General features: G+C 53.8%; 1 protein-coding gene across 6 annotated transcripts in view; it reads left to right on the plus strand.

The window, feature by feature from the left end:
* Positions 1-795: 795 nt before the first annotated feature.
* The window catches only part of AKAP7 (A-kinase anchoring protein 7), a 121,910-nt gene continuing 100,448 nt past the window's right edge, over positions 796-22,257 (plus strand). For 2 of the 6 annotated variants that reach the window (XR_010308174.1, XR_010308173.1), the window contains exons 1-4: positions 796-1,152; positions 5,203-5,352; positions 10,375-10,520; positions 17,389-17,525. Coding sequence is in view for 4 of the 6 variants with exons in the window: in XM_064170194.1 (XP_064026264.1) it covers positions 966-1,152; positions 5,203-5,352; positions 10,375-10,520; positions 17,389-17,525 (620 nt within the window). In the remaining 2 variants the exon portion in view is untranslated. Of the gene's footprint in view, positions 1,153-2,845; positions 2,904-3,950; positions 4,008-5,202; positions 5,353-10,374; positions 10,521-17,388; positions 17,526-22,257 lie in introns of those variants that run through there. The other 4 variants (XM_064170194.1, XM_064170195.1, XM_064170196.1 and 1 more) reach the window with 4 other exon arrangements.

A 22,257-nucleotide genomic window follows, 5' to 3' on the forward strand; every position in this document is an offset into this window, starting at 1 on the left:
GCCAGGGGCACCCCTCCGCCGCCAGGGGCACGGCACTGCCGCCAGGGGCACCGCTCCGCCGCCAGGGGCACGGCACTGCTGCCAGGGGCACCCCTCCGCATCCAGGGGCACCGCTCCGCCGCCAGGGGCACGGCACTGCTGCCAGGGGCACGGCACTGCCGCCAGGGGCACCGCTCCGCCGCCAGGGGCACGGCACTGCTGCCAGGGGCACGGCACTGCCGCCAGGGGCACCGCTCCGCCGCCAGGGGCACGGCACTGCTGCCAGGGGCACCCCTCCGCATCCACGCGGGCGCTGCGGGGCCGAGCACAGGACGGTGGTCGGACGGGCACGCGCCGGGCACAGGGCCGCCGCCCTCCCGCCATGGCCCGCGCGGAGCACGCTGGGAGCTGTAGTCCCGCGGCCCCATGGAGCCTTCCCCGCGCCCTGCCCGGCGCGGAGCACGCTGGGAGCTGTAGTCCCGCGGCCCCACGGAGCCTTCCCCGCGCCCCGCCCGGCGCGGAGCACGCTGGGAGCTGTAGTCCCGCGGCCCCATGGAGCCTTCCCTGTGCCCCGCCCGGCGCGGAGCACGCTGGGAGCTGTAGTCCCGCGGCCCCATGGAGCCTTCCCCCTGCCCGGCGCGGAGCACGCTGGGAGCTGTAGTCCCGCGGCCCCACGGAGCCTTCCCCGCGCCCCGCCCGGCGCGGAGCACGCTGGGAGCTGTAGTCCCGCGGCCCCATGGAGCCTTCCCTGTGCCCCGCCCGGCGCGGAGCACGCTGGGAGCTGTAGTCCCGCGGCCCCACGGAGCCTTCCCCATGCCCTGCCCGGCGCGGAGCACGCTGGGAGCTGTAGTCCCGCGGCCCCATGGAGCCTTCCCTGTGCCCCGCCCGGCGCGGAGCACGCTGGGAGCTGTAGTCCCGCGGCCTCACGGCCCCGCTCCCCGGCGGTCGGCTCGGTAGCGGCCCCCGTTTCCCGCCCCGGTCCGGGCATGCAGCGGCTGCTGCGGCGGCTCCTTCCCGCTCTTTACGCGGCGCGGCCGGCGGCCTGTGCCCCGCCCGCCCGGCAAGCCGAGCCCGCGCTGCCGCGCTTCATGGCGCTGCGGCCTGCGGCGGGCGCCGAGGGAGGCGATGGCGCCGCGGAGCCCACTGGCGCCGCGGGCAGGACTGCGGAGCGCGGTAAGGAGGCGGCAGGGTGCGGGAGGAGGCGGCGCGGGGCCCCGCAGCCGCAGCAGGGCGGGCCGGGCGCCTGCGGTGCCGGCAGCAGCGCCTGGGCTGCGGTGCCAGGGGAGGCAGGGCGCTGCTGCGGGCGCTTGCAGTTAAAGGGCCGCGCCGGGCGCGGGGGCTGGTAGGAGCCAGCTTCTCTGGGCACACAGAGCTGGGCGCCAGAGGGGAAGAGGGAGCTTGGCACAGCAGGGGCTGTGCAGATCCTAGGGGAAATGACTCAACCTGCTTGTGGGATGGCGCTAAAAGCTCTTCTGCTTTTCCTTTCCCTGCCTGCCCACCTCTGACTTAGATCACAGAATGGTAGAGCTCGGAAGGGTCCTCTGGAGGCCATCCAGTCCGGTCCCGCTGCCACAGCAGGACCACCCAGCGCAGGTGACACAGGAACACGTCCAGATAGGTCTTAGAAGTGTCCACAGAAGGAGACTCCACAACCTTTCTAGACAGCCTGCTCCAGGGCTCCAACACCCTCACACTGACAAAGTTTCTCCTTATGCTGAGGTGGAACTTAGAGTTTGTGGCCATTGTCCTTTGCCCTATCACAGGACACCACTGCACAGAGCCTGGCCCTTGGCTCTTGACACTCACCCCTAGTGTATTTGCAAACACCGATAGGGTCCCCTCTTAGCCTTTATCCAGGCTGAGCAGCCCCAGGGCTCTCAGCCTCTCCTCATCACACAGATGTTCAGTCCCTTCAACATCCTTGTAACCTCCATTGGACTCTCCAGTATGTCCCTCTGTGTCTTGAACTGAGCTCACCAGGGCAGAGTAGAAGGGGAGGAGAACCCTACTTGAGGCTCTCCCACGCTTGTAGAGAGTGGAGGCATCAGATCTGGATGAATGATAAACCTATTTCTCCCCTGAAGTTTTTTGTTGTGTTTCTCAAAGCCTTTTCAGTTCCCTAGGCTATAAGAACAATAGTGCCAGCACCAGAGTGCCTGGAGACTGGTGCCATGTGTTTCTGCAGCAGTTTTCAGTTAAGTTGCCTGCAGAGGATTCATTTGTTATTAAACATGTGAACATAAACATGTCAGACCTGAAGGTACGGAACGGAACAGCGCCTGCAGACCCCTTCGCTAGGCTCTGATGTAGAGGTGCCAAATAATAGAGTGTGATTCTGTCTGAAACTAGAATCTGAGGAGACTTGGGAACAGTGTGCAATCAGAGGGCTGCTGAGTCTGGAGAAGACTCCAGGGAGACCTCAGAGCAGCCTTCCAGTACCTGAAAGGGCTACAGGAAAGCTGAGGAGGGGCTTTTGGCAAGGGCTGGGAGTGGCATAAGAAGAGACAATGGCTGTGAGCTGGGAGAGGGGAGACTGAGAATGGAGAGGAGGAAAAGATTCTTTAGAGTGAGGGTGGTGAGAGACTTGGCCACGTTGCCCAGGAAGTTGTGGATGCTCCCTGCCCAGAGGCGTTCAAGGCCTTGAGCATCCTGGGCTGGTAGGAGGTTTCCCTGCCCATGAGAGGGGATTGGAACTGGATGATCTCTGTGGTCCCTTCCAGCCCAACCCATTCTAGAATTCTGTCATCCTATGAAATACATTTTGTTGCTCCATCTTGCTGTATTCTTTCTCTTCTAGGCTAGATATACTATGATTGGTTTTGGTTTCTGCTGGAACAGATCACTTACATAGTGGTGAGGATCATCAGGCACATAAATACAAGTGAGGGATGCACCTGCTCATATATGAAATTCAGGCCATAAAAGTAAGCATCCAATTAAGAGAAAAGTTTGTCTTGTAACAGCTTAGAACTGCTGAGGTTGACACTATCTAGTCCAACCACTCCCCCAGAGCTCACAGCCCCACCACTGCTGCTAAGCCACTGCCACTGAGCCACCCCCCTCAGCACCACATCCTGGCAGCTTTGAATCATCTCCAGGGATGGGGACTCCACTACCACGGGAGATGGAGGAGCTCGGTGGTCAAGGAGGCCTTATGGAAGCTGATTTAGATAGTTTCAGTCTCTGGAACACAGTTCTTGGATTTTGTTGCTGTTTCTGTAATAAACCTTCTGAAAAGGTGAGGGACTGACTTTTATAGCTTGAAGCAGTTCCTGTTCAGCTCATCTACCTGGTCTCAGAAAAGACATTCTTAGTCACTGGCTGTGCCTGGCTGTGCCCCTCTGCTGTTGTGAACAGACAAAACTTGTCAGTGGCACAAGGCTGTTACTTTTCTAGCAGACAGGGCACAGCAAACCTGTGATCTGCAACACACCCCCAGATTTGTGGGGGTTCCAATTCCTCTAAAAGAAGGTGCAGTGAGGTGGGACTTGGTGTATTCTCCCAGTACCAGGTGCTAGAAGGAGAGGCAATAGCCTGATATTCTGCCAGGGGAGGGTTAGGTTGGAGATGAGGAAAAATGTCTTTGCTGCAAGAGTGGTCAGGGACTGGCACAGGCTGCCCAGGGAGGTGCTGGAGTCCCCATCCCTGGAGGGGTTCCAGAAAGGTGTGGCCATGGCACAGGGCTGAATGGCCATGGTGGCGTTGGGTCAATGGTTGGACTCAATGATCTCAGAGAGCTTTGCCAATCCAAACAGTCCTGTGACTGTAACTGTTAAGAAGAATATCGTGGCAGGCTTGCGAAATGCCAACTGCCTTAGGTTTAACAAGGCAAAGTGCAAGGTCTTGCATCAGAGTTAGGCCAATCCCAGGCATAAATCCAGACTGGGTGCTGAGTGGGTAGAGAGGAGCCCTGAAGAAAGAGACTTGAGGGTGTTGATTGATGAGAAGCTCCCCATGAGCCAACAGTGCCCTCCTGCAGCCCAGAGGGGAGGCCAAGAGATGGGATTCTGCCCTTTGACTCTGCTCTGGTAAGACCCCACCTCAAATACTGCATCCAGTTCTGGTATCCCCATCATAAAGTACACTGAGCTGTTGGAGAGAGTCTAGAAGAGGCCTCAAAGATGATCAGAGGGCTGCTAAGAAGACAGGCTGGGAGAGTTGGAGTTGTTCAGCCTGGAGAAGAGAAGGCTTCAGGCAGACCTCAGAGCATCCTTCCAGTACCTGAAGGGACTCCAGGAGAGCTGGGGAGGGACTTCTTACAAGGGCTGGGAGTGCCAAGATGAGGGACAATTGCTTTGAGCTGGGAGAGGGGAGACTGAATGGAGCTAAGGAAGAAATTCTTGAGAGTGAGGGTGGTGAGACACTGGCACAGGTTGCCCAGGGAGGCTGTGGATGCCCCTACCTGGAGATGTTCAAGGGCAGGTTGGATGAGGCCTTGAGCAGCCTGGGCTGATAGGAGGTGTCCTTGCCCATGGCAGGGGCTTGGAGTGGACAATGTCTAAGGTCCCTTCTAACCTTAGCCATTCTGTGGCTCTGTGAGCTTAGAGAGCTTTCCCAACCCAAGCCATTCCGTGACTGTCGCTGTGCTGTCACCTGAGACAGACCCTCCTGTGTATCTGCACATGCAGGATGAGTTTTACTTTGTGGTGATTCTTTCTTTAGCTGAAATGCTACAAGTCAGGTTTGGGCATGAGAGGCTGAGGAAATTGCTGTGTGGACCATGCAGTGCTGGGTGGGAGGTGCAGGAACAGAGTAATCATCCCTCTCATTGCTGCGTCACACAGGCAAGCTGGGGACTCCTTGTCACATCCGCAGTGGTAGGACTCCCTCCAGCTACTCTTTTCTTTGGAATTCAGGTGCAGATGTTTGTTGAATTTCATATTGCTTTAGAGCTGTCTGAAGTGACCTCCCCTGATGTCTGAGGACTTTATTTTTTCATGCTCTTTTTCTTCATACCTCTGTTTTTGCCCATAATTGCTTCAAATTGAACAAGGCCATGAATTATTAAATGCATAAGGCTGAACTCCTTTTTTTTTGGCTGTTCCACTGATGTTTGCTGAGATGTTGACAAGGAGAAAAGCAGCATTCTTAAGGGGGTTAGAGGTCAGTATTCCTTTGCTGATAATGAGAGGCATGGACGCTTGATTTATTGCTTGTGTGGAATGTCTCATAGCTGTTCATTTCTAAAGCTAAGACCCATGTGGTATTTTACATGTGTTGCAGGTGGGCTGGAAAATGTACAGCAGAAGAACACCTTTAAAAAGAGTAAAGAAGAGACAGAAGAGGGGAAGGAGCTGTGCCCTGCCGAGCTGGTGCAGTCCCTGATGGCAGAAATGCCTTTTGTCGACACTGACATTGAGGATGAATTTGTTTGTGAGTATGGAAGGCAGCACAGATCACCTGCTCAGTTCTGCCCCTGCCTTGGCATGGCCAAGTGGGCTCTGCATGGGGAATCATGGATTAACAGAATGTGTTTTGGTTGGAAGAGACCTTCATCCAGTCCCAGTCCCTCTGCTGTGGGCAGGGACATCTCACACCAGAACAGCTTGCTCAAGACCTCATCCAACCTGCCCTTGAACATCTCCAGGCAGGGAACATCCACAACCTTCTTGGGCAACCTGTGCCAGTGTCTCACCACCAATTCACTCTCAAGAATGTCTCCCTCATCTCCACTCTCAGTCTCCCCTCTCCCAGCTCAAAGCCATTGTCCCTCTTCATGGCACTCCCAGCCTTTGTCAGAAGCCCCTTCCCAGCTCTCCTGGAGCCTCTTCAGGTACTGGAAGGCTGCTCTGAGGTCTGCCTGGAGCCTTCTCTTCTCCAGGCTGAACAACTCCAACTCACTCAGCCTGTCCTCACAGAGGACATTCTTCAGCCCTCTGATCCTCTTTATTGTCTCCTCTGGACCCTCTCCAGCAGCTCCAGGTCCTTCTTCTGCAGAGTTCCCAGAGCTGGAGGCAGTGCTACAGGTGAAGTCTGAGCAGAAGAGAGCAGAGCAGGGGGGAGCAGTGCTGGCTGCTGGGCACTCTAGCACCAACTGACACCCCATAGGCCTTCTCCTCCAGGCTGCTCTTGAGCCACTTTGCCTGAATTTGTGCTTGAGATTGTTCTGGCCCAGGTGCAGAACCTTGCATTAGGCCTTGTTGAACTTCATGAGGCTTGCTTGGACTCGGCTCTCCAACCTGTCCAGGTCCCTCTGGCTGCCATTCCTTCCCTCCCATGTGTCAACCACTCCACACAGTTTGGTGTCATCCACAGATTTGCTAAGGGTGCCTCCATCCACTGTCATCCACTGTCCATGCCCTCCACAAAGATGTCAAACAGCACTGGTCCCAGCACTGACCCCCACGGGACTCAGGTGGTCACTGGTCTCCATCTGGACATCGAGCCACTGACCACAACTCTGAGTGTGACCACCCAGCCAAATTCTTATCCAGCCAGTGGCCCACCCTTGTGGACAGGACCCAGTCCAGAGCATCCCTTACCAGCACTCAGTCATGCAAATCCTGGAGCTGACTGCAGGTGTCCAGAACGTGTCCAGAGAAGGGCAGCAAGGCTGGGGAGGGGCCTGGAGCACAGCCCTGTGAGGAGAGGCTGAGGGAGCTGGGGGGGTGCAGCCTGCAGCAGAGGAGGCTCAGGGCAGAGCTCATTGCTGTCTGCAGCTGCCTGCAGGGAGGCTGTAGCCAGGTGGGGTTGGGGTCTTCTGCCAGGCAGCCAGGGACAGAAGAAGGGGACACAGCCTCAAGCTGTGGCAGGGCAGGGCAGGTCTAGGCTGGATGTTAGGAGGAAGTTGTTGGCAGAGAGAGTGATTGGCATTGGAGTGGGCTGCCCAGGGAGGTGGTGGAGTGGCTGTGGCTGGAGGTGTTGAAGCCAAGCCTGGCTGGGGCACTTAGTGCCATGGTCTGGTTGCTTGGCCAGGGCTGGGTGCTAGGTTGGGCTGACTGAGCTTGGAGCTCTCTTCCAACCTATTTAGTTCTATTCTATAAAAAAAGATTGTGATTTTGTGATCCACTGCAGCAGTGAGTCACAGAGTAAAGCCATCTCCTGTGTCACTGCACATCACTGGGGATCAGCTTCTGAAGTGATGGCTTTTATCAGCTGTCTTGATAGATGTATTCCCAGCACAGGGCTAGAAATGCAGCCCTGTTTGAACAGGGAATGTCTGCAGCCTGGGTGGTTTCTTGGGTGTGTGTCAGGCCAGGTGGTGGGAAAGGGTCAGCAAAGGCTTGAGGAAATAAGCTGGGGGAAGAATAATTTGTGGTGGAAGAATAATTTGTGGTGCAAAAGAAGAATTGAATACCTGAACTTCTGTACTGTGAGGGTCCCAGAGCACTGGAACAGGCTCCCCAGACAGGTTGTGGAGCCTCCTCCTTGGGAGATGTTCAAGCCTTGTCTGGATGTGTTCTTGTGTGACCTGTGCTGGATTCTGTGTGCCTTCTCTGGCAGTGGAGTTGGACTCAGTGATCTCCAGAGGTCCCTTCCCACCCTAACATGCTGTGATCCTGCACATGTTTGGGAAGTGTTTTTGGGAAAGGAAGAGGTAGAGAGTAGATCTGGCTTGAGTTAAATTTTCTTCTGTGCTGGGCTTGGTCCTTGAACTAAGGCCAGCACACTCCTAGACTAAGAGAAGCTGTTCCTGTGCTACCCCTGTGTGTGGTCAGGCTTTCCTTCCCAAGTGCAGCCTGCATGCTGTTGCTGACACAACACCATCACGAGTTAGTGGAGTTTTCAATATGCAGGGAGGTAGGGAGGCACTGCAACAAAACCCACACCTTGGACTTTCGGAGGGCAAACTTTAATTTGCTTAAGAAACTTATTGCAAAGTCCCCTGGGCAGCAGTCCTTGGGAACAAAGGGGTCCAGGATGGTTGGACCTACTTTAAACAGGAGCTCTGAAGGCACAGGAGCTGGCAGTTCCCATGTGCCCAAAGATGAGCTGGCGGGGAAGGCGACCAGCCTGGATGAGCAAACAGCTCCTGAAGGAATTGGGGGAGAAAAAGAGGTTGTATCACCTCTGGAAGGAGGGGAAGGCTTCTCCTGATGTGTTTAAGGAGGTAGCCAGATTATGCAGGAGAAAAATTAGAGAGGCTAAGGCTCAGCTAGAACTTAGGCTGCCACCTCTGTGAAAGATAACAAAAAGCACTTTTATAAATGTATCAGTGCTAAAAGGAAGGGCAAGAAGAGCCTCCACTGCTTACTGGACCAGGAGGGGCACACTATAACTGATGATGAAGAAAAGGCTGAGGTCCTGAATGCCTTCTTCACCTCAGTTTTCAACAGCAAGGAGGGAGGAGTTCAGGGCAAGTGGCCTCTTGAACTGGGGGATGGGGTCAGGGAGCAGTGTGTTCCCCTGGAAATTCATGAGGAATTAGTTCAGGACCTGCTGAGCCACCTGGACACCCACAAGTCCATGGGACCAGATGGGATCCATCCCAGGGTGCTGAGAGAGCTGGCAGCTGAGCTGGCCAAGCTGCTCTCCATCATTTTCCAGCAGTCCTGGCTCACCAGAGAGGTCCCAGGAGACTGGAAACTGCCAACGTGGTCCCCATCCACAAGAAGGGTGGGATGGAGGAACCTGGGAACTACAGACCTGTCAGCCTGACCTCAGTGCCAGGGAAACTGATGGAGCAGGTTAGCTTGGGGGTGATAAGAGCACACCTGAGGGATGGCAAAGGGCTCAGGTCCAGCCAGCATGGGTTTAGGAAGGGCAGATCCTGCCTCTCCAACCTGATCTCCTTCTATGATCAGGTGACTGCTTGGTGGCTGTGGGGAGGCCTGTGGATGTGCTCTGTCTGGACTTCAGCAAGGCCTTTGACACTGTCCCCCACAGCAAACTGCTGGCTAAGCTGTCAGCCCATGGCTTGGATGGCAACACTCTGTGCTGGGTTAGGAACTGGCTGGAGGGCCGAGCCCAGAGAGTGGTGGTGAATGGTGCCACATCCAGCTGGCAGCTGTCACTAGTGGTGTCCCTCAGGGATCAGTGCTGGGCCCCATCCTCTTTAACATCTTCATAGATGATCTGGATGAGGGCATGGAGTCAGTCATCAGCAAGTTTGCAGATGACACCAAGCTGGGGGCAGATGTGGCTGGGTTGGAGGGCAGAAGGGCTCTGCAGTGGGACCTTGACCGCCTGGACAGATGGGCAGAGTCCAAGGGGATGGCTTCAATAGCTCCAAGTGCAGGGTGCTGCACTTTGGCCACAGCAACCCCATGCAGAGATACAGGCTGGGGTCAGAGTGGCTGAGAGCAGCCAGACAGAGAGGGATCTGGGGGTGCTGATTGATACTCACCTGAACATGAGCCAGCAGTGTGCCCAGGTGGCCAAGAGAGCCAGTGGCATCCTGGCCTGCATCAGGAATGGTGTGGCCAGCAGGAGCAGGGAGGTCATTCTGCCCCTGTACTCTGCACTGGTTAGACCACACCTTGAGTGCTGTGTTCAGTTCTGGGCCCCCCAGTTTAGGAGGGACATTGAGATGCTTGAGCGTGTCCAGAGAAGGGCGACGAGGCTGGGGAGAGGCCTTGAGCACAGCCCTACGAGGAGAGGCTGAGGGAGCTGGGATTGGTTAGCCTGGAGAAGAGGAGGCTCAGGGGTGACCTTATTGCTGTCTACAACTACCTGAGGGGTGGTTGTGGCCAGGAGGAGGTTGCTCTCTTCTCTCAGGTGGCCAGCACCAGAACAAGAGGACACAGCCTCAGGCTGTGCCAGGAGAGATTTAGGCTGGAGGTGAGGAGAAAGTTCTTCCCTGAGAGAGTCATTGGACACTGGAATGGGCTGCCCGGGGAGGTGGTGGAGTCGCCGTCCCTGGAGCTGTTCAAGGCAGGACTGGACGTGGCACTTGGTGCCATGGTCTGGCCTTGAGCTCTGTGGTAAAGGGTTGGACCTGATGATCTGTGAGGTCTCTTCCAACCCTGATAATACTGTGATACTGTGATACTGTGTGACACACTATTGTCTCTCCTGCTCCCAAGTCTTGCACTGCAGCATGAGGTGGCTAAATGAAACAGGAGCCTGAAGCTGTGTGTGTCTCTGTTAGCAGTTCACAAGCCCTGCTTAGAGGTTCAGGCTGTTAGCTCAGGTATGGTGTTCCACTTGAGCTCCATTAATCCAGCATGGAGCAGGACCCCAGCCAGGCTGTTAGCTCAGGTATGGTGTTCCACTTGAGCTCCATTAATCCAGCATGGAGCAGGACCCCAGCCAGGCTGTTAGCTCAGGTATGGTGTTCCACTTGAGCTCCATTAATCCAGCATGGAGCAGGACCCCAGTCAGGCTGTTAGCTCAGGTGCCTGGGAAGATGTGCTCCAGGCAGTTGAGCGGGCCCCAGCTCCTGTCGGCACGATATTGAGTGTATCTGTGCTTTGATTTGCCTGTGTGCTAAAAGGATTTCTTTCTTCTCTTCAGTGTGTGCAAGCTCTGAAATAACTATGAAAAAGAGAAGAAAGAGGACTGCTGGAAAGGAAACTGAAGAAGGTGGTGAGAGGAAGAAGAAAAAGAGAACACAGTATCGGCCAAACTACTTCATTTCGCTTCCAATTACTAACCCAGAGGTGATGTCCTTTAGTGCATTCATCTGGAGTAGCCAGAGCTGCTTGCACAGCTGGCTGTGCTCGCAGGAACAGGGCTTGGTCTGGAGCAAAGTAACCTTTGTCAGGTGTGGTTAAAAGGAACATTAGCAGCCTGTTCAAAGAGTAACTTTATATTAGGTCACCTTTTTGTGAACAAAAGGTATCATCTGTAAAAGTTTAGAGGAAAAATATTTATCTTTGTCTGCAGATGGTTGGTCTTAGGCACTTCATGTTGTTCTGACTGAAGCTGGCTTGAAGCTCTTCCAGTAGTGCTTGTTCTGTCATTTACTTAGACTGAGGAGAAGAGAGATTCCTATTGAATTGAATCAGAAAACCCCAGCACGGATTTTAGCTCTCCTTACAGACAGGAGCTGAGATGTGGCTCTGTTGCAGCTTTGAGTGGGCAGTTTGTAATTGAATGTTGCAGTGAAATTCAAACGAGCTCTTCTTTCAGCGAGAGGATCTGCAAATGCTTTCAAGACGTGCAGAGAGCTCATTAAGAAAGTGTAATTAGCAGCCTTTGTCTCAGTTAGGCAGTGGAGGAGGATCATTTCTAACATGCCAGGGGATTCATACACTCCTACAATGGGCTGGGTTGGAAGGCACCTCAAAGCTCATCCAGTTCCATCCCCTCCTGCCGGGACAGAGACAACTCTCACCAGCCCAGGTCACTCAAGGTCTCGTCCAGCCTGGCCTTGAACACCTGCAGGCAGGAGGCAGTCTCCCTGGGCAATCTGTGCCAGTGTCTCACCACCCTCCCTCTCAAGAATTTCTTCCTCATGTCCACTCTCAGCCTCCCCTCTCCCAGCTCGAAGCCAATGTTCCTTGTCCTGTCACTCCCAGCCCTTGTAAAAAGTCCCTCCCCAGCACTCCTGTAATCCCCTTCAGGTGCTGGAAGGCTGCTCTGAGGTCTCCCTGGAGCCTTTTCTTCTTCAGGCTGCACAGACCCAAATCCCTCAGCTTGTCCCCAATAGGGAGGTGCTCCAGCCTCTGATCATCTTTGTGGGTTCCCTTGGCCTCTCTCCAGCAGGTCCATGACTCTCCTGTGTTGGAGTCATTGGAACTGGTTCCAGTGCTGCAGGTGCGGTTGGAGCAGAGGGGCAGAATCCCTCTCTGCTCTGGCTGCAGCCAGTGTCCAGTGCTGGCTCCGGGGCCGTTTGTCACCAGCTGCCACCCTCGGTGTCCCTAGTGCTGACAGCTTTTGTGTCTGCAAACAGTGAGAGTAGGTACATCACAGTTAAAAAGTTAACAGTTTAGCACAGTTTCCAAATCCAGGTTTGTTTTTCACTAGCAGGACCTATCTCAAGTGACTTTTAGCTCCTCCTCCATCTGTGCTGTCTCTTCTTTGAGATAGTCAGAATCCAAAATGGAAATAAACCCAAGCAGGTTTGAGCATTGCAGTGCAGTCTCTGGTTCTCCAGAACGTTCTGTGTCAGGAGGAGATTGGTGAGGCTGGTGTTACAAGGTCTGGGATGGCAGGGCACTGAGGGAGATCCTTTGCTCCATCTTACTCTGGAGTCTTTTCTTCCTGTCTGTCCCTTGCTCTGACAAGTGCAAGAACGATGCAGGGCTTGTAGAGGATCACAGAATCACAGAATCAACCAGGTTGGCAGAGAGCTCCAAGCTCATCCAGCCCAACCTAGCACCCAGCCCTAGCCAAGCAACCAGACCATGGCACTAAGTGCCCCAGCCAGGCTTTTCTTGAACACCTCCAGGCACAGCCACTCCACCACCTCCCTGGGCAGCCCATTCCAATGCCAATCACTCTCTCTGACAACAACTTCCTCCTCACATCCAGTCTAGACCTGCCCTGGCACAGCTTGAGGCTGTGTCCCCTTGTTCTGTCCCTGGGTGCCTGGCAGCAGAGCCCAACCCCAGCTGGCTTCAGCCTCCCTGCAGGGAGCTGCAGACAGCAATGAGCTCTGCCCTGAGCCTCCTCTTCTGCAGGCTGCACACCCCCAGCTCCCTCAGCCTCTCCTCACAGGGCTGTGCTCCAGGCCCCTCTCCAGCCTTGCTGCCCTGCTCTCAACACCTTCCAGCACCTCAACATCTCTCTTCAGTGGAGGGGCCCAGAACTGGACACAGCACTCAAGGGGTGGCCTGAGCAGTGCTGAGTACAGGGCAAGAATAACCTCCCTTGTCCTGCTGCCCACACTCTCCTGAGCCAGCCCAGGATGCCACTGGCTCTGCTGCCCACCTGGGCACTGCTGCCTCCTCTTCAGCTCCTCTCTCCCAGCACCCCCAGCTCCCTCTCTGCCTGGCTGCTCTCAGCTACTCTGGCCCCAGCCTGTAGTGCTGCTTGGGGTTATTGTGGCCAAAGGGTAGAACCCTGCACTTGACCTTGTTCAGTCTCATCCCCTTGGCCTCTGCCCACCCATCCAGCCTGGCCAGGTCCCTCTGCAGGGCTCTGCTACCCTCCAACAGCTCCACAGCTGCTCCTAGCTTGGTGTCATCTGCAAACTCACTGGTGCTGGACTCAATCCCCTCTTCTAGATCATCAGTCTGATAATGGAATTCCTGCTTGGATGGCTGCCTGAGTGGGAAAGCCTTAGCTCTGCATGCTGTGGTTGGTGTCACAGAAGTTTGCTTTGGGTTTGTTTTGGGTTTTTCATAGAATCAAGCAGGTTGGAAGAGACCTCCAAGTTCATGCAGTCCAACCTAGCACCCAGCCCTAGCCAGTCAGCTCTACCGTGGCACTAAGTGCCCCAGCCAGGCCCTTTTTGAACACCTGCAGGCATGGGGACTTCACCACCTCCCTGGGCAGCCCATTCCAATGGCAAGGTTCGGCCTTTTGTCACGTACAGAGGCAAGAGGACAACTTCTGCATCTCAGAGCATTTGGGAATTCCAGGACTTTGCTAGGAAGTCCTGTTTCTGCTTGCCTTAGATGTGGAGTTGTTCTGAAGGCAGAAAATGCAGGTTAGAGTATCTACAGACAGCATTAACCAACAGTGAGACTTAAGACACCTGGGCCCTTGGTAGCCAGAGGGGATCTGGCAATTACTGGCAGTGTTTCAGTCAGTGAGGAGAGACCTTTCTGTTGTCTCGAGCACCTCATTCCAGGGAAGTGTTTTAGGCAATAATCCTCTTTCTTCATATTTTATATTGTCATTTAAGCTTTCAACAAAGAAGTGTTTTGTAATAAGGGATATTTCTGGGACATTTTGTGGACTGTTTCTCTTGGAAATGAAACAATTTCTTTGCTTTGTGCTTTGAATCTTGAGAAACAAACCATTAATTTTGAATGGCTACTGAACTATGCCTAATTGCTTGAGCACAAATGGTTAAATGGATGGCTGAATCTAATGTGTTATCACTTGGTGGATTTGCCTTTCAACCTCCCCCAGTCTTGATTAGAAATGGAATTAATCTGCTAAATCTTTAAAGCTGCCAGTCTTTATTTTTACTTACTCTTATTAGTCTTGGAGTAAGCAAACCTAAGCTATTTTATTGAAAGGAACAGGCTGGGAGAGTTGAGGCTGTGCAGCCTGGAGAAGAGAAGGCTCCAGGGAGACCTCAGAGCAGCCTTCCAGTACCTGAAAGGGCTCCAGGAGAGCTGAGGAGGAACTTTTGGCAAGTGCTGGGAGTGCCAAGATGAGGGAAAATGGCTTTGAGCTGGGAGAGGGGAGACTGAGACACTGGCACAGGCTGCCCAGGGAGGCTGTGGATGCCCCTGCCTGGAGGTGTTCAAGATCATGTTGAGTGAGGCCTTGAGCAAACTGGGCAGTTAGGAGGTGTCCCTGGCGGGGGAGCTGGAACTGGATGATCTCAAAGGTCCATTCCAGCCCACCCCTCTCAGTGCTCTCTGCACTGCTCTATGACAGTGCTGTCAGTGTGGCCATTGCCTGTTCTAGAGCTGCCTGTTGAGGAGTGGATACCTGCAGGCTTGTCAGCCAGTCAGCCCCCCAGAGCTGGCAGTCAGCCACAGCCCAGGCCAGACATGAAGTGTATGAGGGAGCTGGGGGTAGCTTAGGATGTGCGTAGGAAGGGGCTGGGAAGTGCTGCTGAAGGTAGGTTGGTGGGTGAGGGCTGTCAGTGCTGGCTGCCAACCTGGCTGCTGCATGGCATCCATCCCTTTCCCAGCTGGGATGGCCTCACTGCTCTGATGATGCAGTTCCCCCCTTGGCTTCTGGAGGGCTTGGACACTTTTCCCCCCCCCCCCCCGAATCTCAGATGCAAATTAAATTTAGAAGCAAATGGAAGTTGGAAGTGGAATCTGGTTGTAATTCCTGGTAGGTGGTCTCACTCTGGAGGTTGGTGTGCTCTGAACGATGAGCATAACTGCATGGTGGGCACGGTGGCATTTCAGGGGAGAGGTTGCCTGGGGTTTTGCCTGAACAGGGCTTACACTGCTGCACCTCAGACAGGAAAAGGTTACTTATGCAGGGTAAGTTCAGTTCTGACTTGTGACAGATTTTTTTGTTGCAACATGATTTATGATCAGATTTTCTTCACCTGTCTTACTCTACCCAAGGCAGCTGGGGGTTTAGAGATGCCTTTTTCTGGTTGCTGGCTTTACCTCCCCTCCTGCCTTCCTAGGTTTGGTTCTTTTCAGTTCTTCATTGGTTGCTTTATATAGCAGAGTTGGGTCTCCATGGCACACTGGGGAGAGCTCCTCCATGGCAGAACTAATGAGCCAGCAGTGTGCAGAGGTGGCACAGAAAGCCACTGGCATCCTGGCTTGGGTCAGCAGTAGTGTGACCAGCAGGAGTAGGGCAGGGATTGTGCCCCTGTACTGGTGAGGCCACACCTTGAATGCTCTGTTCACTTTTGGGCACCTCATTGCATGAAGGACACTGAGGGGCTGGAGGAGGTGCAAAGAAGAGCAACAAAACGGTGAAGGGTCTGGAGAATGAATCTGATGGAGAGCAGCTGAGGGAGCTGGGACTGTTTAGTGTGAAGAAGAGGAGACTGAGGGGAGACCTCATTGCTCTCTACCCCTGCCTGAAAGGACAATATGGACAGACAGGTGCTGGAATTAATCAGTGGTAGAACAAGAGGGAATGACCTCAAGCTGCAGCAGAGTAGGTTTAGGCTGAACATGAGGAAGACTTTTTTTTTGCCAGCAAGAGTAGTCAGGCATTGGCAGAGGCTGCCCAGGGAGATGGTAGAGCCACCAACCCTGGAGGGGTACATTTAGGTGTAGCTCTTAGGTATGGTTTAGTGGTGGAGTTGGTAGTGTGGTAGGGTAGGGTTAATGGTTGTACCTAATGATCTCAAAGGTCTTTTCCAACCTGAATGATTAGATGATTCCCTGGTTAAGAAACGTGGTCAGAAGAACAGTGAGCACTCCATTAGGCAGTGCCTCTGCTCCTTACAGGGTGCTTTGTTTTGAACCTGAGAGCTACTGGTGCAGAAGCACCAAGCCAGTCAGCCCAGCCTATTTGTGAGGCATTCACCACAATAAAATCAATGAAGGAGCCCCCCCACCAGATTGCCTTTGCCTCCATGCTGCTTCTGGCCTTTCTAGCCCAAAGCTGATTTGTCTGTAGTGGCTTTGCTTAGCATGCTTTGAGAACAAACTCATTTTGTCAGATGGTCAGGGTTATTGGATTTGATTAGATTCCCACTAGCATATTCAGGAGTTGTTGCAGGGCTTTGTGGTTGGTTGGCTGGTTTTAAATCACTGCAGTGCAACAATCATAATGGATTTAGAGCTGTGTACACATCGTGTGGGAATCCATCAAAAGGGCTTTGAGGAGAGTCCATAAATGGTGTCTGTTGGGCACTGTGATCAGAATTGTACAGGGCACATCTCTACAAATTACTGACTGAAGGATCTTCTATTTGGGTTCTTCAGTTCTGGGCTTCCCAGTTCAAGAGGCACAGGGATCTACTGGAGAGAATCCAATGGAGGCTATGAGGATGCTGAAGGGACTGAACATCTGTGTGATGAGAGGCTGAGAGCCCTGGGGCTGGGTAGCCTGGAGAGGAGAAGGCTGAGAGGAAATCTGAGCAATGGTTACAAACAGTCTCAAGTTGTTCTGAGGGAGGTCTAGGCTGGATGTTTGGAGGAAGTTGTTGTCAGAGAGAGTGATTGGCATTGGAATGGGCTGCCCAGGGAGGTGGTGGAGTGGCTGTGCCTGGAGGTGTTCAAGCAAAGCCTGGCTGGGGCACTTAGTGCCATGGTCTGGTTACCTGGCTAGGGCTGGGTGAGCTTGGAGGTCTCTTCCAACCTGCCTGATTCCATGATTCTATGAAATGCCTGAGGGGTGGGTGTCAGCAAGGTTCCAGGCTCTTTTGGTAGTGAGAGGACAATGAACAACAGGTACCAGCTGGAACCCAGGAAGTTCCACCTCAGCATGAGGAGAAACTTGTTTGGTGTGAGGGTGCTGGAGGCCTGGAGCAGGCTGCCCAGAGAGGCTGTGGAGTCTCCTTCTGTGGAGACTTTCAAAGCCTGCTTAGTTACATTCCTGTGTGGCCTGCCCGAGGGCTGGACTGGAAGATCTCTGGAGGTCCTTCCAACCCCTACCACTCTGTAATTCTCTTTCCTTCTCCCCGCGTGGAGCAGCAGCCAAGCTGAGCAGAGCAGGCAGCCTTTCCTTTGGCTTACTGGCAGTGTGAAGCTGGATGATCTTCATCTGCTCCAGGGATTTGTCATATTTTTGGCAGCAAACCCCTGCTGAGATGTGCCAGGGAGTGTCCAGTGGTTCATTAGTCACCCCATTCATGCCCACTGTGGTTCACTCGGGTCGCTTAGCACGGCTTTGTCAGAGGATAAAGCTTTCTTCTGCTGGAATGACTTTGCACAGTGTTTGCTTGGAGTCTGTGTGCTTTCTTCTTCACTTGCATGATGGGATACAGTAACTGTGAGTGCTAACTATTGTTGCTGTGTCTGTCTGTCTCCCCAGATCACTGGCAGGATTCAGGCTGTCCAAGATGCAATAACACAAAAGGATCAAAGGCTTTCCAAAGCGATGGTTCGTGCCGGCTCCTTCCATGTCACCATGCTGGTGATGCATTTGGCCACTGAAGAAGAAATTAACATGTAGGTATTTGGGGTTACCTTGGCTAGATGCAAATATTGTCCCTGCAGGAGTTCAGGAAATGACTAGAATGAGTAAGTAATGCTGCTGGGTTTTCTGCAGTACAGGCCTAACTTACTGCAGTTCCTCAACGTTTAATTCATGTTGTTGTTAAAATGCTAATCTTAAGAGGAGTTATTTTCATAGCTTAGAGCAAGTCCTGAGCTCTGAACAAATGCTTTTGGCCCTTGCATTTTTCTTAGTGGGTGCAGAACTTTGGTGCACAAATCTTATGTTTGCTGCAGTAATTGCTATAAACCAATGCTGTGATGAAGAATCACAGAATTGATGGGTTGGAGAAGCCCTGTGAGGTCCTTGAGTCCAGCCAGCAACCCAGCCCCACCATAGCCATTCAGCCATGTCCCACAGTGCCATGGGCACAGGTTTCTGGAACACCTCCAGGGATGGGGACTCCAGCACCTCCCTGGGCAGCCTGTGCCAAGCCCTGACCACTCTTGCAGCAACGACATCTTTCCTCATCTCCACGTAACCCTCCCCTGGCACAGTTTCAGGCCATTTCCTCTCCTTCAATCACCTGATAACACCCCAACCTCCCTCAGCTGCTCCTCTCCAGACTTGTTTTCCAGACCTTTCACCAGCTTGGTTCAGAGAATCACAGAATGTTAGGGGTTGGAAGGGACCTCAGAAGATTATCCAGTCCAGGTGTGGCCAAGAAGGCCAATAACATCCTGCCCTGGATCAGTAATTGTGGCCTGCAGGTCTAGGAATGTGACAGTGTCCCTGTACTTGACACTGGTGAGGACATAACTTGAGCATGGGTTCAGTTTTGGGCCCCTCACTACAAAAACACTGGGGGGCTGGGGCAGAGGAGGGCAACAAAGCTGGGGAAAGGCCTCGAGCACAGGTCTTATGAAAGTGGCTGAGGGACCTGGGACTGCTTAGTCTGGAGAAGAGGAGGCTGAGGGCAGACCTCATTGCTCTCTGCAGCTCCCTGAGAGGAGGCTGCACAGAGAGAGTGATTGGCACTGGAATGGGCTGCCCAGGGAGGTGGTGGAGTCACCGTCCCTGGAGGTGTTGAAGCCAAGCCTGGCTGGGGCACTTAGTGCCATGGTCTGGTTGGTTGGCCAGGGCTGGGTGCTAGGTTGGGCTGGATAAGCTTGGAGCTCTCTTCTGACCTGGCTGATTCAGTGATTCTATGCAGTGAGATGGGGGTTGGGCTCTTCTCACATGCAGCAAGTGGCAGAACAAGAGGAAACAGACCCAAACAGTGCCAGGGGAGATTCAGGTTGGATATCAGGAACAATTTCTTCTCAGCAAGGGTTCTCAGGCACTGGCATAGGCAGGGAGGTGCTGGTGGCTGTGGTGTTGAGGGAGGTGGTTTCCTGACAGTGGTTAGCAGCAGTAGAGGGGCTGTGAGCTCTGGTGAGTGGTTGAACTGGATGAGCTCAGAGGTCTCTTCCAACCTCAGCAGCTCTGTGGTTCTGTCGAAACGCATCCTGCTCACTGAGAGTCCTCCCTGTTCAACTCTGCTGAGATGTGTGCAGTGTTGTGACTGTAACTGAGCCTGCTTTACAAGCCACGGGGCTGGCTTCCATCCAGCTGGGACAGAAGATGTGAACTGAACTCGGAGTGTTCTTAACCTGTCACTGCCATCTAGTGCCTAGAAAGTCACCACCGACTCAAGAACCTCTTTCTGTTGAATCTGAGCATCTGAAAGGTCTTTCAGCAGGCACTAAAGAATGCTTCTGTCACTTTGTTTACCATGGAAATCACTGCAAGTGCAGGCAAGCCCAGGTTTTCCTGGAATCCTGCATCCCCTGCATCTGACTAATTAACATTCTTACCTTACAGGTGGATTAAGTGAGCATGGCTCTTGTCTGAGCTGCTTCAGAGTCCAGCCTAGAGCCCCCAAGCTGCGGCAGGCAGGGGAAGCTCTCCTGTGAGGCCAGGCTGAGGGAGCTGGGGCTGGGAGCTGGCAGCAGAGCAGCCTGAGGGCTGCCCTCAGTGCTGTGCTACAGATGTGCAGGGCAGTGTGGGCAGGACACAGCCAGGCTCTGCCCAGGGGTGGCCAAGGGCAGCACAAGGGGCACTGGGGGCAAGCTGGAGCAGAGGAGGTGCCAGGGGAGCAGGAGGGGAACCTTTGTCAGTGTGAGGGTGCTGGAGCCTGGAGCAGGCTGCCCAGAGAGGTTTTGGAGTCTCCTGCTCTGGAGAGATTCAGAATCCACCTGGATGTGTTGCTGAGTGCCCTGCCCTGGGTGCCCTGCTCTGGCAGGGGCTGGACTCAGCGATTATCAAGGTCCCTCCCAGCCCCTAGGGTTCTGTGATTCTGTAGTTCTGTGATGAGCACAAAATAAAAGGACAAGGTCTGATCTAGGCACCTCTTCTAGCTGAGCAGGTTTTGGTGGAAGGCTCCAGCTTTCTAAGGACTCTAACTGGCAGAAATACACCTGAGGAACTCAACAATGCCTGGAGATCCTTGCAACCCCTGTGACAGGCAGCACTGCGTTGGGCAGCACTGCTGTTAATGACAGTGCTCAAACAGCTGAACAGGGATCTGCACAGGCTGTGTTCATTCTCTCTCTCTACACAACCCTAAGCTCTGTTTATGATATTCATCACACAATCATTGGATGGTTTGGATTGGAAAATTCCTCTGAGATCATTGAGTCCAGCCAGCAACCCAACCCCACCATGGCCATCAAACCATGTTCCACACTGCCATGGCCACACCTTTCTGGAGCACCTCTAGGGATGGGGACTCCAGCACCTCCCTGGGCAGCCTGTGCCAGTCCCTGACCACTCTTGCAGCAAAGAAAGTTTTCCTCCCCTTCTCTGACACAATTTCAGGACATTTCCTCTCCCTCCATCACCTGAGATTAGGGAGCAGAGCCCAACCCCCACCTCACTGCAGCCTCCTCTCAGGGAGCTACAGAGAGCAGTGAGCTCTGCCATCAGCCTTCTTTTCTCCACACTGCACACCCCCAGCTCCCTCAGCTGCCCCTCCCCAGCCCTGTTCTCCAGACCCTTCCCCAGCTTTGCTGCACTTCTCTGGACCTGCTCCAGCCCCTCAATGTCCTTCTTAGAGTGAGTGGCACAGAACTGAACCCAGTACTCAAGGTGTGGCTGCACCAGTACAGGGCACAATCACTTCCCTGCTCCTGCTGGACACACCATTGTGATCCAGGCCAGGATGCTGGTGCCCTTCTTGGCCACCTGGGCACACCCACCTACTGTCAACTACCACACCTGGGTCCTTTTCTGCCAGGCAGTTTCCAGCCACTCGGCCCCAAGCCTGGAGTATTCATGGGGTTGCTGTGACCCAGACGTATGACCCAATGCTTGGTCTTGCTGAACCTCTGTCCTGGGTTCAAATGCAGGTTCCCAGAGACTCTAATAAATTTAATAGACCCAATGACAATTTATAGAATTTATAGAGTGCCCTCCCCTCTTCCCCCTCCTTTTCCCAAAGATAGAGATTAGATAGAGAGAGAGATAAGCACACCCAAATAAATCAATCTCACTCGATTTGGAAGTTAAAAAGGAAAAGTTTAACCATAACTTAGAAAAGGTATTGGAGGTAGGGGAGTTTACAAAGGCTAGGGAAGGGAAAACAGCAAAATACAACAAGGGATGGATACAACCCGAGTGTGTGATGGTGTCCCTGCCTCGTGGCTGCCACGGGGTGTGCTGGCATGCAGTGAGTGTGTGTGTGTCAAGAGGGAGCGAAGCAAGAGAGCCAGCAAGGAAGCTCCTCTGTCTTTTATAGGACAGGCAGTGTGGGGAGTGGGCTAACCATCACCTGGAGTGTGGCCCACCCCTGCGGAGGGGCCAAGACCCCTAGGGTCAGGTTCAGGGTTACTCCGGAGTGTTAACCCTATACAACCTCATACAGTTTGCCTCAGCCCATGGATCCAGTCAGATCCCTCTGCAGAGCCTTCCTACCCTCTGGCAGATCAACACTCCCTCCCAATTTAGTGTCATCTGCAACTCACTGAGGCTGCCTCAATCTCCTCACCCACATTGTAGGTAAAGACATTGAAGAGAACTGGCCCAGCACTGAGGCCTGGGGACAGCACTGGTGACCACTCTGCAGAAAGTTTGGGTGAAGCAGAATCTTAGAGTGTTGTGTTCATTGATCAGGAGGGGAAACCATACATTTACCTATGGAGAAGCAAGTGCTGCCCAGTAGCCATCTCATGTCAGTGGGGTGCACAGAGGATGCTGACACATTTTCATCTCCATATATCTAGGCCTTTAAGAGCAGCCATAAACCCTGCTGAGGAGCTCTAGCTGCTGCTAGCTCTGCCTTACCACTTCTGGGGGGTGTCTAGCAGGGTGGCAGAACCAGCCTGCCTTTAGAGAATGCTAATAATGAATAGTGACTGCAGGGACAGGAGCTAGCACCAAGTCGCTGAGCATCAGGTGGTGGAGGAGGTCCAGAGAAGGCCACGAAAATGACCAAGGGTTGGAGCAGCTCTGCTACAAAGAGAGGCTGAGGGAGCTGGGGGTGTGCAGCCTGGAGAAGAGAAGGCTTCAGGGAGACCCTGTAACAGCCTGCCAGTACCTGAAGGGGGCTACAAGAAGGGTGCAGAGAGACTGTTTGCAAAGGCCTGCAGTGACAGGATGAGGGCAGTGGCTTCAAACTAGAGCAGAGCAGGTTTAGAGTGGATGTTAGGAACAAGTTTGCACCAGGAGGGTGGTGGAACACTGCAGCAATCTGCCCAGCGAGGTGGT

This window comes from Pogoniulus pusillus, chromosome 33 (assembly GCF_015220805.1).
Source record: "Pogoniulus pusillus isolate bPogPus1 chromosome 33, bPogPus1.pri, whole genome shotgun sequence".
Taxonomy (NCBI): domain Eukaryota; kingdom Metazoa; phylum Chordata; class Aves; order Piciformes; family Lybiidae; genus Pogoniulus; species Pogoniulus pusillus.